This window comes from Lates calcarifer, linkage group LG3 (assembly GCF_001640805.2).
Source record: "Lates calcarifer isolate ASB-BC8 linkage group LG3, TLL_Latcal_v3, whole genome shotgun sequence".
In the NCBI taxonomy this organism is placed as follows: Eukaryota; Metazoa; Chordata; class Actinopteri; family Centropomidae; genus Lates; species Lates calcarifer.
The window spans coordinates 19,762,464-19,778,982 of NC_066835.1; the positions used below are offsets into that span (position 1 = coordinate 19,762,464).

A 16,519-nucleotide genomic window follows, 5' to 3' on the forward strand; every position below is an offset into this window, starting at 1 on the left:
GTCAGGATGCTCTCAGTGGAGCCTCTGTCAGGGCTGAACTTGAGATTCATTCTGGTCAGCAATTATTTTGTCAGGAATTTACAAAATAATCTCATCGTGAGGTGCATTTAGTAGCTGTTGTAGGGCTTTTGAATAGAATATAGCACTCAATCCTCAACTGCAGATGAAGTTCTCTCACTTATTATGGAAGTGTACATGTTCAAGTATCCATTTTTTCCAGAGCACTTCACAGACTTCTCATTCATTTTGGCTCAGATGTTTTGGGAAAGTGTTGAGGTCTGTACCAGAAATGATTCCAGTAAGATAAAAGGGTTTAATCACAAAACTGGAGAGAGAAAAAATGTAATTTTAAACAGCACAAATGGAACACAGTATTGTGATAGCATTACAACAGAAACAGGACTAATCTCTTCCAGATCACCATGAGGAAGGAAAATATCACAAACCTCTGTGACGAAGAGTAAATGTAAAATCTTTTATGGACTCGCTGTGAGTTGAACCACTGTTGGATTGCATAAATGGAATTGGTGGTAGAGCAGCAAATGTGATACGTGACCCACTTTCTCTTTAAAACACCATCGTTTGTCTAATTTTGCTCTGGCATTAATCATTCTGTGAGGCTGCGTGTCAGTTGGAGGATATCTCTATTAAATGTCTTCAGTTGTTTATCTTCACACTGGAAACCCATGACATGAACTGTACTTTTTAATGTCTGTAAAACAACTTTCCAAGTTGAAACTGGAAATCTGGAATGAGGTTCTCTCTTCTCACCCAACGTATATACAATAAGACCATGTAGCACAAGATGAAAGACCAATTAATTCAGAGCTTTTGTGGGCCCATGTCATAGCTTGGGGGCCCCTTAAATCGTAACCCACTTTCAGACCACTTATAGAGCCGGTGGTGCCAACGTGAAGTCAAAGCGAAATGATTAATGACGTTATTAAACAGTTTAGAGAGGTTGTGTGTTCTTCTGGCTGGAGCCAATTGAGAGTGATTTGTGAGGTGAAACAATGTAGTGGAATGAAGTGGAGCGTGTGTGTGTGTGTGTGTGTGTGTGAATGTGGGTGGAAAAAATGTCTGAGTGTGTGTGGTTGTTGCTTTCTGTGAGTGTGTAACACTAGTGTATACTGGAGTGTGTGTGTGTGGTCAACAAAGTGTACGTGCATGGGAAGGTTGACGAGGGTGTACGTATGACTTTGTATGTTCGTGGGTGGCAACGTGTGTGTGTGTGTGTGTGTGTGTGAGAGACATGCAAAGGTCAAACTGGGGACAGGTGGAAATAAGCCAATAAGCCAGAATCTCATTTCCTGTGAGCTGAAGAGGAGAAAAAGTGAGAGATGGAGGGGAGAAGAAGGAGTAGCAGGGGAATAAGAGAAAGAGAGAAAAGAAAGAGAAAGAAGAATGTCATTGATCGAGTTTGGGATGGAGGAAGTGGAAAGCAGAACAGAAAAGGTGAACAAAAAAGCACAGGTGGATGAAAGAAAATGTTGAAATGGAGCGGAAGGAGAGAGGAAGCAATGTTAGGAGAGGAGAGGAGAGGAGAGGAGAGGAGAGGAGAGGAGAGGAGGAGAGGAGAGGAGAGGATATGGGTAACAGGGAGGGGAGATGAAAGGACAGAAGGAGGGAAATATGGAGAAGGGAGAGGGAGAAGGAGGACAGAAGATGAGATGAGATGAAAAAAGAAGAGAGGAGACATAATGATGGAGAAATGATTTTGAATCTCTCCATCATCATCATCATCATCATCATCATCATCATCATCTTTCCTCAGATGATTTTGGAGAAACATGGAGAGGATGGTAGAAGATGTGAGAAGAGGAGAGTCAAGGAAATTAGGGGAGAGGTGAAGAGAGGAGGAGAGGAGACAAGAGGAGATCAGACGAAAAGAGAGAAGAGGAGAAGAGAGGGGAAACAAGGAGATGAAAGGAGAGGAGAGCAAAATGTGAAAGTGAGAGGCTATTGGGACGAATCGACAGCTGCTCCTGAGATCCTATTAGGGCTAAGCCAGTAGAAAGACTGCCAGCGACACACACACACACACACACACACACACCTACACAAGCATCCCCTACATTTATGTGCACACGGTGCAGACATCGCCTCTTTACACACACATAAACACACCTCATTGCTTTTGAGTGGTGTACCCACATTGGTATGCATAAACAGGCAACTCACAAACACACTCACACACACACTTACACACACTCACACAGAAAAGTGTATGGTGTGTACAGATTCAGCTTTGCACGATCCACACATCTTTATCAAACACAGAGGAAGACAGATGTGAGCAGAGACACACACAGGTATGAACAACAAGATGAAAATATACAGGTGAAGTAAAGCTGCTCCAGCAGCGCCTCTGTACTATGATTTGAATGAGGCGACACTGCCAGTAAGCTGAGCTGTGATCCATTAAAATCTTTCAGATACAACCCACCATCCAAAACCCACCTCCACCTCCCACTGCCGACTCTACTCACACTCGCGGGCATTCAGAACAACACTGGCTGTGCTCTGAGAGGAATAATGAAAACGTATGATTTCCATTCTGGGTCTAATGTGCAGGGAGTGGCTCCGCACATTCGTTTCTCTGTGCTCATCCTCTGCTGCCCACTTACTGTCCTCTGCAGGTGTCTGCTGGACTGTGCCAGGCCAACACTGTCCCCTGCTGGGCCACGAGGAAACAGCAGCCAAGACTTCTGGTGTGGGGGTGGGTTTTTATAAGTTTTCTATCTCTGAGACTGATTCTTGATATTACTCAATATCCAGATGGATTTCCTACCCTCCTCAGCCTGTGTGTATAACCTCTGATTAACACATGCAAACTGATGCTGAGCCGCAGCCTTGATTCGTGTGATCCAGTTTAGTTCGTTAAAGGGGCTTTCCACTGCTCAGCCTGTGAAAACAGCCGGATGATGTTCTGTGTTGCTCTGGAGGAGCTTTTCAAAGATTAAAGAAATAACCAATCAGCGTTGTTTAGGCCTGGGTTACAACCTGAAAGTGTGGGCTTTGAAGAACAGTGGGAGCTCAGGAAGCAGCAGGATCTAATGGACGATGCAAATGAGCTGTATAATGGAAATTGTAGCCTGGTGTATTTGAAGCTTGATGCAAACTACAGACTGACATTCAGGACATTCTGGCCACTGCTGCCTTGTTTTTGACCATCCTCTCTTAAGTCCGTCTCTTGTGAGTGCTTCAAACTTTATGGAGGTAGAAAGTAAATCACTGGAGTATTTCAGAAGCTTGAAACTCTTTTACTCACTCTTGTTACTGCAGCATCTCCTTTGTGATCACTAGATTTTTGCAAAGGAAATCAATGAGATGAGATGATGTTTTCTCCAGATTCAACACGTCAGTAGCTTCAGAACGACAGTAACTCTTTAACGGAGCAGGTTGTATATTCTGTGTTTGTTCCCATGAAGACTAAAAGCTATTTTTCTCCAAACCTAGACACAAATCAGTGTTGAAAAGTGCCAGTCCTTTTGTATGACAATGTAGGCATTTGTCTAAACATGTTAGAAACCACAAGGCAGATTTTCATTTGAAGGAGTCTCCTTGATAGTTTTCATTTGTATACCAATAGCTAAAAAGAGAGAAAGGATGCTCTGTGCCTGCATCCAGTTAATTAATAGACTTGTAGTTAATTGTTAATGTGCATTAGAATCAAATGAATTCAGAGGCACATTCCAGTTTACCTGATGATACCTGACACCAACATTACATGCAGTCCAGACACGGGAGCACAGGCTTGTTGCTGCAGTGGTCTGATGACAGAGACAAAAAATGTGTGTGTGTGGTGTGTGTGTGTGTAGAGAGAGAGAGCTGCTGATAGAGGAATACGAGCTTTACAGTTTTCAGTCCTCAGCTTTCATCTATCAGTGACCTCTCCCTTAGCCAGTGTGGAGACAAGGCGGGAACACCCTCACTTATTACTGGTGTGTGTCCTATAACTGTAACCCATCACACAGACACACACACACACACACACACACACACACACACACAACCCTGCAGTCTCTCTACCTCAGTTTCAAATGAACAGAATCAGCTTCTCACCCTCACTCTCTCTCAGTCCGTGCATCAGGGGGAGGGAGGTGCCAGCTGTTATTACAGCACAGACCGGCTTCTTACAGCCCCCCCACCACCACCACTCACAAAAAAAGAGAGACAGATTGAGGAGAGAGAGGGATGTTGCTATGGAAACAGTTCGGACAAATGTAATTGTCTTCCTCCATCTTTGCAGGTCAAGGCAGCGGGCATTTCAGCTCCATAATCTCTCCATCTCCTCTGTATCTACCCACTGGCCGACAGTGTATAGTAGGTTTCCTGGAGTTGGGAGTTACAAACAGGCTGCATGATGTGTAGTGATTTCATTACCTGTATGTATGAGCTGTGTGTATATGTTCAGATTTTACTCTAAAATGAGATGCTGCATCTTAACAGCTCTGACAAATGACAGTCAGACATAAAAACAGTGGAGCTGCATTTTTGTAAAACTTCTGTTTATCTGCCTCCTGAAGTCTCTAATTAGCGTCGTTTAAAAAATAAAAAACATTGAAGTGAATTTCTGTCTTCACGATGTCAACATGAAGGATTTAGGTTTACCACATATATGAGCACATGACAGAACAGCAATCAAACAGATTCACTCAGAACAGAATTCATGATGAATAATTAACGCAGGCAAAAAACAAACATTTACTCCAGTCAAACCCTGTCACCCTGTCTGAGTTCTTAAGGCTCAGGTGAGTCCTTATACAGTATGTTGCCTTTTGTCGGCCACAGCTTGCACTGTAGACATAGAAAGTATTACAGGACTTGTTCTTGCTGACAGTTGAGTGTTTCTGTTTTTGTGTCCCTCTTATGATGTATATTTTTGTCTGACATTCCTTGAAATATTCCTATATGCTATGAATATGATAATAAAAGTTTTCTCCTTTGCAGTTTTGATGAATAATACTAGTGGGGACTCAGAGTGATCCCCAGTTTTACAGAAGTATAAAATCACCGTCACAGAGGACGTGAGCTTCAGAGGAACTACACAATTTCTTATTAACTACCTTAGATTCCACATTTTGAGTGTATATAGAGCAGATCTTAATGTTTCCCTTTCTCAATCCCAAAGGAATGTAAAGTAATTCCAAATACCCAAAGACCTTCTTTTGAAAATGTGATATCTATATATCTACATTAAAATATCCACGTGTATCTGTGCCTATGTGTCGACATGTGACTGCATCAAAAGCACATAACTCAATCTTCTCTGTAAAGCAGCAGACCAAATGCTATACACGGTAATTCTGTGAATAAATGCAACTTCATGCATGGAGAGGCTAGATAAGACAAATCCATTATGAAGTGAAAAAAAGATGATGTGAGATAATGGGCTTCAATTATGAGGATGTTCTCTCTGCTTGTTGACTCACTCTGCTGTGATCATTTCAAAGAAAACAACAATGAAAATAATAACCAGATAAATCACATCTCATTTTTGTTTTTTTTTTAACACAACACAAAGGACCAGAGGAAAACAAAATGTAAATTTTTAAATATCAATGTTTCATCAATCATGACTTGAGCTGGATGCTAAGAGGAATCTATAATAAATGAAATGTGTTTTAGATCACAGCCTCTTTGGATATCTGCTTTGGGGAGAAAAGTTTAGCTGTGAAGATGAAACACACACACACAATGCAAAGATAAAAATTTTCTGAATATTTTTTATTTCTCCTCTGATAGCTTTGATGCCGATAGCATCTCAGAGTGATGACAGTTGGTTTAATTCTGTACAACCCCGCAAAAACCAGCAAAGTCAAACTGTGCTGTGTTTCTGCATTTTAATGTGATAATTAAAGTGAAGGCAGCGTGAAAGAAGTCCTGTGAACTTTAGATTCAAACTCTGAGAAGAACAGATTTATGGAATACATACTGATGTACAAGACAATCCCTTTGATTGAATACATTTCTGAACTCATCACTGGAGCGTGTTTCATCTCATAAGTCCAGTATTCTGGGGATTTTGACGGTAAAATGAATCAACTCACTTTGGAAACTGTTGAAACAACGAGGCGGCCACAACAGTGTAATGATCAAAAAGTCTGTCGGCCACAAACTTGATTTAATCTGTCAAAGACATGAGAGAAGGTTCAAGAAAGTTGTTTCTCTTTGAGGCAATGGAAATGGGAAATACTGTAGATCTGCAAAGAGCTGTTACTGATGTGGTCGTCAATATGCAAGACTGATTTGGTAAATGTTAGTCTCTGCTTGTGTGGTCCACTAATGACTTTGATGGTGCTTGCTTCCTGAGCACAACTACACAGCAGCAGTTCATAAAGTTTTATTTTTTATTAATTAATTTGTGCTTATGTGTACTTGTGCTTCTCTCCCTCAGAGATGCAAATATGGTGTGTAATGTTGGGAGCAAAAACAGATTTTTTACACCTTCCTGATTTCAATTATAGACAAAATATCAGCTACTGGAAGCTGCACAAGCGATTTTCAACAAAACATCTGTCAACTAACGCTGCAGCTAACGACTACTGTCATTATCCATTAATCTGAATTATTTTTTGATCAAATGATTAGTAGGAAAATTGTTTAAATGGCTTGTTTGTTCAACCAAAAGTCCAAAAATCCTAAGATGTTCAATTTACAAGAACAGGAAACAGAAAAGCAGCAAAGTCTCCAGCTGCACATTTTTGCTTAAAATACGACTTCAGTCGACCACAGGACCGTCCATCTGCATTGTCTCAACATGTTGACAGTAAGAGAACTTTAAGGGAACATCAGCAGAGTGACACAGTGAATGAACTCAGCTCCACTATGAACGTGAGTGAAGTTGTGTATTCTGTGTGGCTACACTTCAAATTACAATGACAATGAAAATGACTTTCTCAATTTTCGAGGTCACTGCAGGTTTCATTCTCACACTGTGTGTGTCACGTTGCCAACTTCACCCTCTCGCCAATTAAAAAGTATCACTCTCTCAGCAGCTGCACGTTTCAGCACATCTGTAATTGCAGTCTGGGAAAACATCCTTTTTTTAAGACCTTTACAACTGTTCTGGCACGCCCCATGAAAAACAGGTGCACAGAGAGGTTCTCTAACGCAGCAGCATGACACCATGAACAATGACTGATGGTGAAGACGGCACATTTCTTTGAGTGAAGCCTGGAAGACGTAAACACGCATTTAAATATCTTTAGAGCTCAAAATCTACGAGACAAAAGAGTATGCAACACTTACATCTTTACAGGTGAATGAAACTGCAAACAAAAACCATCTCAAGACAAAACAACTGAATGGAGATCAACACAGAAAACTTATAACCCAACTTTTTTTTCTTTTGCTAAACATGACCAAACAGGTCTTTAAAATCTGTATCTGTATTATAGTATGAGGATATTGTGTTGAGTCCTATATAACTGATATTACTGCAGTAAGGTGATGAAACCTTGCATTATTAAAATATAAAAAAGGTGTTTGTGGTGATATACCATCCAAACAGTGTTAATGAGATTATCTCAAGTGAATTTAGCCTTTTGGCTAGTAACACTACATTTATTAATTTCAGTGAACACAGATTTATGGATCTTAACAAACACCTTTTAGATTTTAAATTCACAACATTTTTATCTTTTTCTTTTTCTTTTTTTTAAATAGAATTTTAAAAAGTTAATCCACTGAGTTGGAAAAGAACCGACTCCAAACCACTCAACTTCCTATTTGCTCTCTAACATGGTCTTTGCAGCTGCTTAGCCAGTCGTCTATTTAGCACAGTGAAGCATCCTGCTGAGATAAGGCAGTGAAGGAGCAGGAGAGTCATTGTGTAATCAGCCTCCAGGCCTCAGTGATGCCAAAGATGGAGAAAATCTGATTTGACCGTGCTGGAAGCAATCATTAGTCTTACTTCTGCAAAGTTTCAGTCCACAATAAATCATTAACAAGTTAAAAATATACATCTGTAAAAGTTTTTTAAGCATTTTCTAATGTTATTGCTCAAGAATCACATTTTCCACTTTTACTCACACTTTCCTATCACTCTGCCATAGTGGTATGACCATACCATTATTTGAATGGCTCTGAGGCAGAACTATTACGGAGATTATACAAGCGGCACATAAGGTAAACTGCTCAAAACATTTCAGCAACACAAAGAGGCTGGTTTTGTCCTTGTAAGCCGCCTCAAGTAGAAATTTAGAATTAAATAAAAGAAAGGTGCTTAAGAGAAGAATTTGGAGTTCTACAGATTGATTTTATTCCACTCAAGCAGCACCTGAGCAAAGATACGTGAACTGTTCAGCAGTGGAGAACAGCTCAGTCAGGTCCAGCCCATTTCACCCAGGGCAAAAGCATCTGCTTTGGCCTGCGAGTTCAGTAGTGTGAAGGGACGCTTAAAAGGTAGAGACTGATCTAAAGAGATGACCTTAAAATCATCTGTGACATTAAAACTCAACCCCACCGGTCAGCGCCGATGAGATCATTTTCTGAATTGGTTTATCCTGTTAAATCAGCAGAAGATATTTCATGACATTTCACTGGTAGTGAGTGCTCCCACACCAGCTGCAGGCTGCACTCAGACGTTTTATAACAACACAGTCCCAGTGTACACATTTCTCCCAAAAATCCAGCTGCTGCTACTGCAGGAGTGCCTTCAAACATTTGATTATTGTCCCAAAAGCACCTCTCATCAGCAGCAACAACAGAAGTCTGCTGACACATTTCCTGCCGTTTAATTATCTTGAAACATCACACGCCCACTCCTAGACAGCTGCTGCCATGCAGGAAGGCTGCACGGAAACATTTCATCGAGTTTTATTATTGCTGAGGTGGGAAAACACCATCCCAGCGCAGTTTTCTTTGGGGGTAAGGGCGCTGGAAGGTCCTACTCTACCCTGAAAAATTGAGCTGCTTGGTAAAATAGTGAAGGTGGCTGCACTAAGACATCTAGGAAAGTTTAATCGCCGTGTAGAGACTGCTATAGTGGCAGCCTGATCTGAAACATTTCATTAATCTTCCTGAACGCTGCCTGGCCCCTGGTCAACATCAGCCACGGTGGGAGTGTACTCAGAAACATTTCATCATGCTCTCCCTGATCATGACTCTGCAGGCAATCAAAACCACGATGAAATCTGACCCAAGACATTTCATCGCACTTTTGCCTCTTCCTCCAAAAAAACTGAGTGAATAAGAGGTTAGTGAAGCAATTATGTGACTGTTAGGGCACAAATCCTTGATCTTGGGACGATCAGGATGTAAGAAATTTAAAGGAAACTCTCTTCCTGCCCTCGTCAGCTGCAGCTGGGGGGAGAGAAAAGCTTGAGAAGAGCAGCTCAGGCTGTGAAGAAGCGGTAGCATGTCTTCTATGAAAAGTCTGTTAATTTCCAGGTGCGGTTGACGGAAACTTAAAAGCCTAAAGTAGAGATTTTATTTCATTTCACGGTCACAACCTGTTTCCCTCCTATCGACGGCAGCCGCAGTGGAAGTCAGCGTTGGGATCCATCAGGAGCTTCTTGCGGTCGACGTGCAGACAGTCTATGTGGTACCAGGCGTCGCACACGTCACACTGGATCCACTGCACCGTGTCCTGTTGGGGCAGCCGACAGCGCGGCGCCGCACACGGCTCCACCGCCCCGACCGCCGCCTCCTCGTCTTCTTCATCGTCATCGTCCTCATCCTCAGAGGAGGAAGAGGAGGAGCCGGAGGAGGAGGAGGCCGAAGAGGTGGATGAGGAGGATGAGGAGGATGGAGAGGGCAGGGACGGCCGGGGAGGGAGAGGGTGTTTTCTGGGGCGGCCTCGTCGCTTGCTGAAAGAAGAGAGTAGAGGAAAATAATAAAACGTATAAAAGAAGAGGAAGAGGAAGATGAGATGAAGAAGTGAAGAACTGAGAAATTATTAACGGTTACACAAATACACAAAAACTTTCTATAGCCTTAAAGCTACATCTTACCCAGTCTGATGGTGAAATCTGTTGAACTGGACCCTTCCCCTCTCCTCTGTGCGGATCCTCATCGAAGGCGAGGCCAGGCTGTAGTTCTCTCCTCCCACCACCAGAGGAGAGAAAACTGGAGAGCTGTGAGCCCTTCTCCTGCCCCTCTGCGCCGTCGGAGAACTGTGAGCACATTTCTGTTGGCGGAAAGCCGCGATGTTGCCCTGCACCACCGTCTTGATCCGGTGCATCGTCTCCACTTCTTGTTTGTGAACAGCAGTGTTGGTGAGCGACGCCTGGAGGAGGTGGTGGTTCAGTCTGCTGTTCGTCATGGCGCCGTGGAAGCTGCCAATGGTCCTGATGCCGACAGGGAAGGGCTTGGCCTCCAGTGGCCGTCTGACATCGTTGTGGCTCTTGGGTTGCAGCGGCAGAGGAGGCGGCGAGCTGAAACCCTCTGACTCAGACTTGTAGAGCCGCCGTCTCTTCTTCCCCCTCGCTCTCTGTCCGTCCTCCACTACTCCTGCCAGAACTGAGCAACATTGAAATGAGAATGTTGTAATAAGAGCAGTGATCACATCTAGACTCCAGTTAAACACATTTTTCAGGAGCCTGCATTTGCCTTTGAACTGCTGAAAAACAAATCACAACTTCAGTGTTGTTCAGTTTATTCTCACTTTAATCCATCTGCTCTTTTTTTGCTGTTTGAACTTTGTTAAATTTCCTTAAATGAAAACCGAGATAAAATGTTTTTGCATGGATTTTCTGCTTCATTAACTGACTTGGGTTCAAATGTGAAATGTGCAGGCTCTTTTATTTGCAGAAAGCTCAGACAGTAAACTGTGGGAATTCTTTAAGCCTCACCTCCTCGACTCCGGGGCTCGTCTGAGCTGTCGTCCTCGAGGAGCACCGTGTGAGCCGACTTCCGCCTGCTCCTGGAGGTCGGTGGGAGGGACTTTGCTGAAGGTGCTGAAGCTGAAGAGGAAAATGACGGAGGGGTGGACGGAGGGAGCAGAGAGGAGAAGCCCACGGTGAGAGGAGGCGAGGAGGAGGAGCCGGGGTCTGAAATGGTCCCCTCATGGCTGTAGCTCCTCTTAAAAGTCCAGGCGCTGCCCTTCATCTTGCTGAGGCTGCCGATGGAGTTGAGGATGACGGTGGCCCGGTTGATGGACAGCTTGGACAGGTCCAGGTTGGCTGCCTCCTTGCGGTCCAGGTTAGTCCTGATCCGGTTCTGCAAGTCAGAGGAAAAGGTCCCCGCCTAGGAAACAGAACAGAGATATATAATTAAAACTTTGACTGATGAATGTTTGTCTACGTCTCTGGCACTTTAAATTCTCCTCACCTAATGAACAAGAAACTTTTTAATTAAAATATTGACAGCTACTGTGGCATGAGCCAAAAAATCTGCCACCTAGTGGACACTTTAATTCCTGCACAGCAATGAAGAATGAGTGGGAGGGAATATGTTATATGAATATGGAATATGTTAATCTATCTCTCTCCCCTACAAACAGAAGGAAGTGCATTTGTTGGGGGGTTTCAGTTGGGGATTAATACACATTTCATGCCCTAGCTTAGTGAGTATTTACAGCAGCAGGATGGTGAGTATGAGATTTAGTTAAATAAACTTGAGGGGCTTTGCTCAATGTTGGTCTGAATTCAGTATCTTTATCCCCAACTCTTCATACAGCCACTGCATTCATTTATGATCTGAGGTAGATTGTGGTCATATTGGAAAACCTTGTTCAGCTCTGAAAGGTCTGAATTGTAATTTGTCAGATGAGACTGACACCAGCCTTTCAGTAAACCCATAATGCTGCATTCTGCAAAGTCATGTATCAGAGAGAAGTCGTCCTCTAACCCTGATCTTAGTGACACTGGCTCACGATATCATTATGTCAGAAAACAGCACAATCCAGGTTTTCATCTGTGTTTGCTGCTGTATGTAAAACATCATTAGAAACCTGTACTGGTGAACTGAAACTGCACAGAGTGCGGCATTAAGGAGGCGATCCTGTCTCTGCTGACCCCTCAAGCAACAAATCTCACCTTTGGAATTGTGATGGCATCGAAGTCCAGCGGCCGAACTTTGACTTTCTGGAAGAGGAAGTAAAATTCGGGGCTCCCTGAAGCCGACTGGCCACCGAAGGTCAGCGTGTCACTATCTGAGAGCTCGCACTGGACGCCAGACGGGAGGCGGACCTCGTTGACCCAGGTGCCTGGCAACACAGGAGCAGAGATGTGAGGATTTATTTTTTATGAAGGTACAGCTGCTGAGTGTTTCACTACGGCGTGCTGCCGCTGAATTTGTTCTGCTAACAAAACAAGATGTTAGGAGACTCTAATTCAGACACAGTGACAGGCAAGTGGTGAGAAACTCTGCTTTGAGTCACAGGATCAGTCCAAACAAACAAGCAACAGTTTTACAGCTGAGGCCAATGTCACCTGAGGCCACGTAATCACAGAACTTTTTAAATATGTGAATGCCTGACAAACAACAGGGAATAAATCAAACAAGGAGAGCCTCAAAATAAAGTCATTTGTTGACTATCAATGTGTTTACAGCTTCTAGAATTGAAGGGAAATGTAAAACAGTCTGTGAAATGGACCTGGAATTGAGGAGCTGGAAGGCTACAAGGCAATCAAACGGCCATGACAGCACAGCACAAAATGAAAAATGCATGGTGAATACTAAAACGTAATTTTAATAGCAAAAATGAAAAATGTGTGAAACAGACTGTGAAATTACTTGAAAAATTAGGCAGTAAGAGCACAGTTAAGATTGTGAGGCTCTGCCTTAAGAGAAGACCTGACTTTCACTCTCAGTCTCCTCCTTCCTCACGTTGTACCACTTCCTGTGCACTTCAGGTTTTAATAACAACTATTAGTACAGACTGAGATGGAAAATCATATGATGTCATGGTGTTTCTCACACCTCACCATATCCACTGTCATTACAATCTTTCTCACTACTGATTAATCAGCTGATTATTTTCTTGATTAGTCAGTGATTTGGTTTTTATGAAAAGTCAAATGGTGAAAAATGTCGACACAAAAATCCAGAAAGATTTAATTATCACAAAGGACAAAGAAAAGCAGCAAATCCTTTCACTTCAGTCACTGGAACTAGAAAATGTTGGATATTTACGCAATTAGTCAACTAATTGTTTCAGTTCTGCTTTTATCCTTTGAGGTTTTTTTATACAGTTGGTGTGTGTTGGTGTGATATCACTTGGCATCATCTGATAGACAGATAACACTGCAGCAGATTGCCCAACCCTGATATCTGCAATATTCTTTTTTTGGCATTTTAATAACAAATTTAATGATTTTAATGACACAGACACTGTGGTAATAAAATGAAGGCGAAATCTGAATAGATGCAGATGTGTCATTCAGGGCACAACGGCAAGAAGCACTGAAGCTGATCTGGAGAAAACTTTTCTAATGGATTTAATGTTGTTTGTTTTTCTCCCTTTAATTTGTCACCAATCTGTGGGTTTAAATGCATAATAATCAATTTGGAGTTGACACAGAACATAAAACCAGAGTCAGAGATCAGGAAAAGTTGAGCCACTCTTTAATTACTCCCTTATCACTGCTATTAAATGTAATGTGAATCAATATAGTTGGGTTCTTTTGCAACAAATGAACAGATTGGGAGGAAAACATGCCTCCTCTTAGGCTGTGAAAACCCTAACTCTAAAGCATATAGATAAGATAAAAGTCACTGAAGGGAGGAAAGTTTTTAAATTTCAGATGCATTTTGCTCAGTGGCTGTTTGTGCGGCTCTGAGCCTTCACCTTGTCTCTGTGTCTACAGCTGTGTTTGGGCAGTTAATAACCGTGCATGTGCTGGTTTGTGGGGCTCAGCTGCTGTCAGACTGCAGGTGTTAGTGTTTGTGTGTCTGTCAGTCTGTCAGCAGTATGTGTGTGTGTGTGTCAAGCTTCAGTGCGTCTGTGTGCATCTCCCCCACATCACAAAAATGTGTGGATGGATCTGTCAATCCAAACGTGTGTGGGCTCAGTTTCACTTCAAATCTGTAACTGTATCTTTTATAAACACAAATATATTTGTGTTTCTGTCCGTGAACAATCTGTAGTGTGTGTGTGTGTGTGTGTGTGTGTTGTGTGTGCAGGCAAGGTGTTTGTGAGAATGTCTTTCCCTCTAAGAGTAGTGACATTTCTGGTAACTGGGTGTGTTTTTTCCTCTCTCCTGCAATGACTGTAGAGGGTGTGAATGTGTGAGAGTTTGTCTTTCTAGGTCTCATCTTGAGTGTGATGGCTTAGGGAAGAGTGTGTGAGTGTGTGTGTGACTCAGCCTCTCACCATGACTGCTCCTATCCTTGATGTGAACCCTCCAGCCCTCCTCCTGCAGCGCTGCATCACCTCCGCTCTCCTCCCTCTCCACGTGCAGCTCGGCGTGGATGCGGGACACCGACGTCGAGTCCAGCGTGACGTCGCACAGCTCCGCCGCTCGGCCCAGACGGAACACGCAGCGGCTCAGAGCCGGCCTGAACGTGAACAGGTCCCGCGCCGAATCGCCCGTCGACGAGCCGATCCGAAGCAGCTGGAAGCATGGCTGCACCCCGGACAGCATGACTGAAGGGTCTGATTGTCTGCCACCACTAAACCCCCCCACCTGTCCCACCCAGAGGCCTCACCTGATCTGTGGCAGGCCCTGAGTTACAGGAGGCTGCAGTCCATTTTGGGAATACAACTCTTTGCTAGTGGACCAGAGTTAAATTGAAGGCATTTGGGTTTAACCAAGGAGCACTGAGCACCAACATAAAGATATAATGCAACTTAAAATATTCTTAACAGACACTTGAAAGCAGCGAGTGTGAAGGTTACAGGCAGGTGCAGCGGCTTTAAGCAACAGGTGTTTGCATTAGTATGGAAGGCTGGTGACTTGTGTCCTGCTGTGAATACATGAATAAATAATGAGGACACAGAGTACTGTATAAACTGATGAAGTGTGGAAATGAGCTCCTGCTCTCTGTTATGAGCCCCAGCTCAAACAGACTGAATCCCCCATGGAGTGGAGGCTATGAGACGGTGGATTTACAGAATAAAGACTTCCTGTAATGTGGACAAACCTGCGTGTTACTGCGCCGCTAACGCGAAAGGTGCAGTAAACATTAAACCCATGAAAGCTAAACCTGCCGAAAAACCTGACAGCCGTGACTTTTAGCTGGAGATTTGACGTTTAATATTTTCAGGTTTGAACAGCTGTCAGCTGAGCAGGAGTGTGTGTGTGTGTGTGAGAGAGAGATTAAAATCCCAGCCTCCTGACATCAGTTGACATCAGCCGTCTCACAGGTGGGAAGCCTGACAGGGTGTAACGGCTGAGGCCTGTCTGATCTGAAAGAAAACAAAAGAGAAATCCATGACAGGAAAAAGGCTTTTGCTTAATTGCTCTACTTAGTGTCTGAAAAAAAAACACCTCAGATTTTAGAGACAAATTCATCTGACACTTCAGAGGACATAAAAACACGTTTCATTACAGGCTCCACTTAAATTAAAGCTGATGTCAGACTAAAGCATGAAGTTGCTAAATTTACAAGGGTGTAAAAAAAAAAAAACAAAAAAAAAAAAAAACTGTCAGCTTCACTTTGTGAACTCCGGCTCGCTGCAGACTGCACCGCATGCCGTGTAACAGCTGCACGCAGACCCACTCACAGACCGTGGGACCGGGACACAAAGCGAGAAACAATAACCAAACCGGAGCGAGCGGTTTGTCACGTAAAACCGAACTTTTTGGCTCAATAACTGCATCAATCCTCCTGGAAACGACTCATTAGCTTATGCACATATTGACTAACGTTAGGATAAGATCGATCCGAGCCAGATGGTTTCCTAGAGCTGGTTTTTAGCTTGTCAATCAGAGGCAGGACTAAGTTAAGCTAGCTGACGTTAGTTCCTTGTCGGACAGAACGAAAGTCAAAGCTGCCACTTACAACAACAACAGAGCTGCACACCGGCTTCATGTGAATTACTCCTCCACCAGCGGATTCAGCTTCTATACTTTGACTGAGTTTTATTATATTTTATAATTTTTCCTGTTCTATTTTATCGCCGGGCGTCGGTGCAGCTTTTCGCCGTCTCTCCTCCCAGGAGGAAGTCCTTTGAAATTTGGCGCGCCAGTCGCGGGGCTTCCTTGCGCGAGAAGCTCCGTCACGTCCTGCTCCGCCCCGATTGGCTGCCGGCCAGGGCGCCTTCAGCAGGAGGAGAAGGAGGAGCAGCAGGAGGAGGAGGAGGAACAGGAGGAACAGGACAGGCCTGAGGAGGAGGAGGGAAGCGCAAAATGTCACAGAGCTGCAGAGTTTGACTGGAGGGTGAAGAGGTACTCACATGTTCTGCGTCCAAAATCTCACTGCAGTAAAAGTATAAAAGCTTTAATGTTAAGTGCCAAAAGTAAAAGTTTTCATTATGTAGACTGGCCCACTTAAGATGGATTATAATCACTGATGCATTAATTACATTAATTACAATCACCATCCACATTATCCTTATTCAAAAACAATCTGAAAAAGACTTATAACATCATTTTAATGCATCTTCACTAGTAAACATTAACGTCCT

The 16,519-nt window shown here is 43.3% G+C and overlaps 2 protein-coding genes across 4 annotated transcripts in view; one reads left to right on the forward strand and one right to left on the reverse strand.

The window, feature by feature from the left end:
• Positions 1–16,519, forward strand: part of LOC108881900 (class I histocompatibility antigen, F10 alpha chain) — a 272,592-nt gene that overhangs the window by 149,956 nt on the left and 106,117 nt on the right. The gene's annotated exons all lie outside the window — the stretch shown is intronic.
• Positions 5,712–16,137, reverse strand: tcf19l (transcription factor 19 (SC1), like). The gene is made up of 6 exons (XM_018674125.2): positions 15,895–16,137; positions 14,264–15,298; positions 11,985–12,154; positions 10,800–11,193; positions 9,960–10,467; positions 5,712–9,815 (listed from the first exon to the last, which is right to left on the reverse strand). The coding sequence occupies exons 2-6, from the start codon at positions 14,532–14,534 to the stop codon at positions 9,470–9,472; spliced, it is 1,689 nt and encodes a 562-aa protein (XP_018529641.1). The 5' UTR covers positions 14,535–15,298; positions 15,895–16,137; the 3' UTR covers positions 5,712–9,469.

Coding starts and splice junctions, on each gene's coding strand:
- tcf19l (XM_018674125.2), bottom strand. CDS start 14,534: ATGCTGTCCGGGGTGCAGCCATGCTTCCAGCTGCTTCGGATCGGCTCG. Junction 11,194..11,984: donor ATGCCATCACAATTCCAAAG/GTGAGATTTGTT, acceptor TCTGTTTCCTAG/GCGGGGACCTTTTCCTCTGA. Junction 9,816..9,959: donor AGATTTCACCATCAGACTGG/GTAAGATGTAGC, acceptor CTCTTCTTTCAG/CAAGCGACGAGGCCGCCCCA.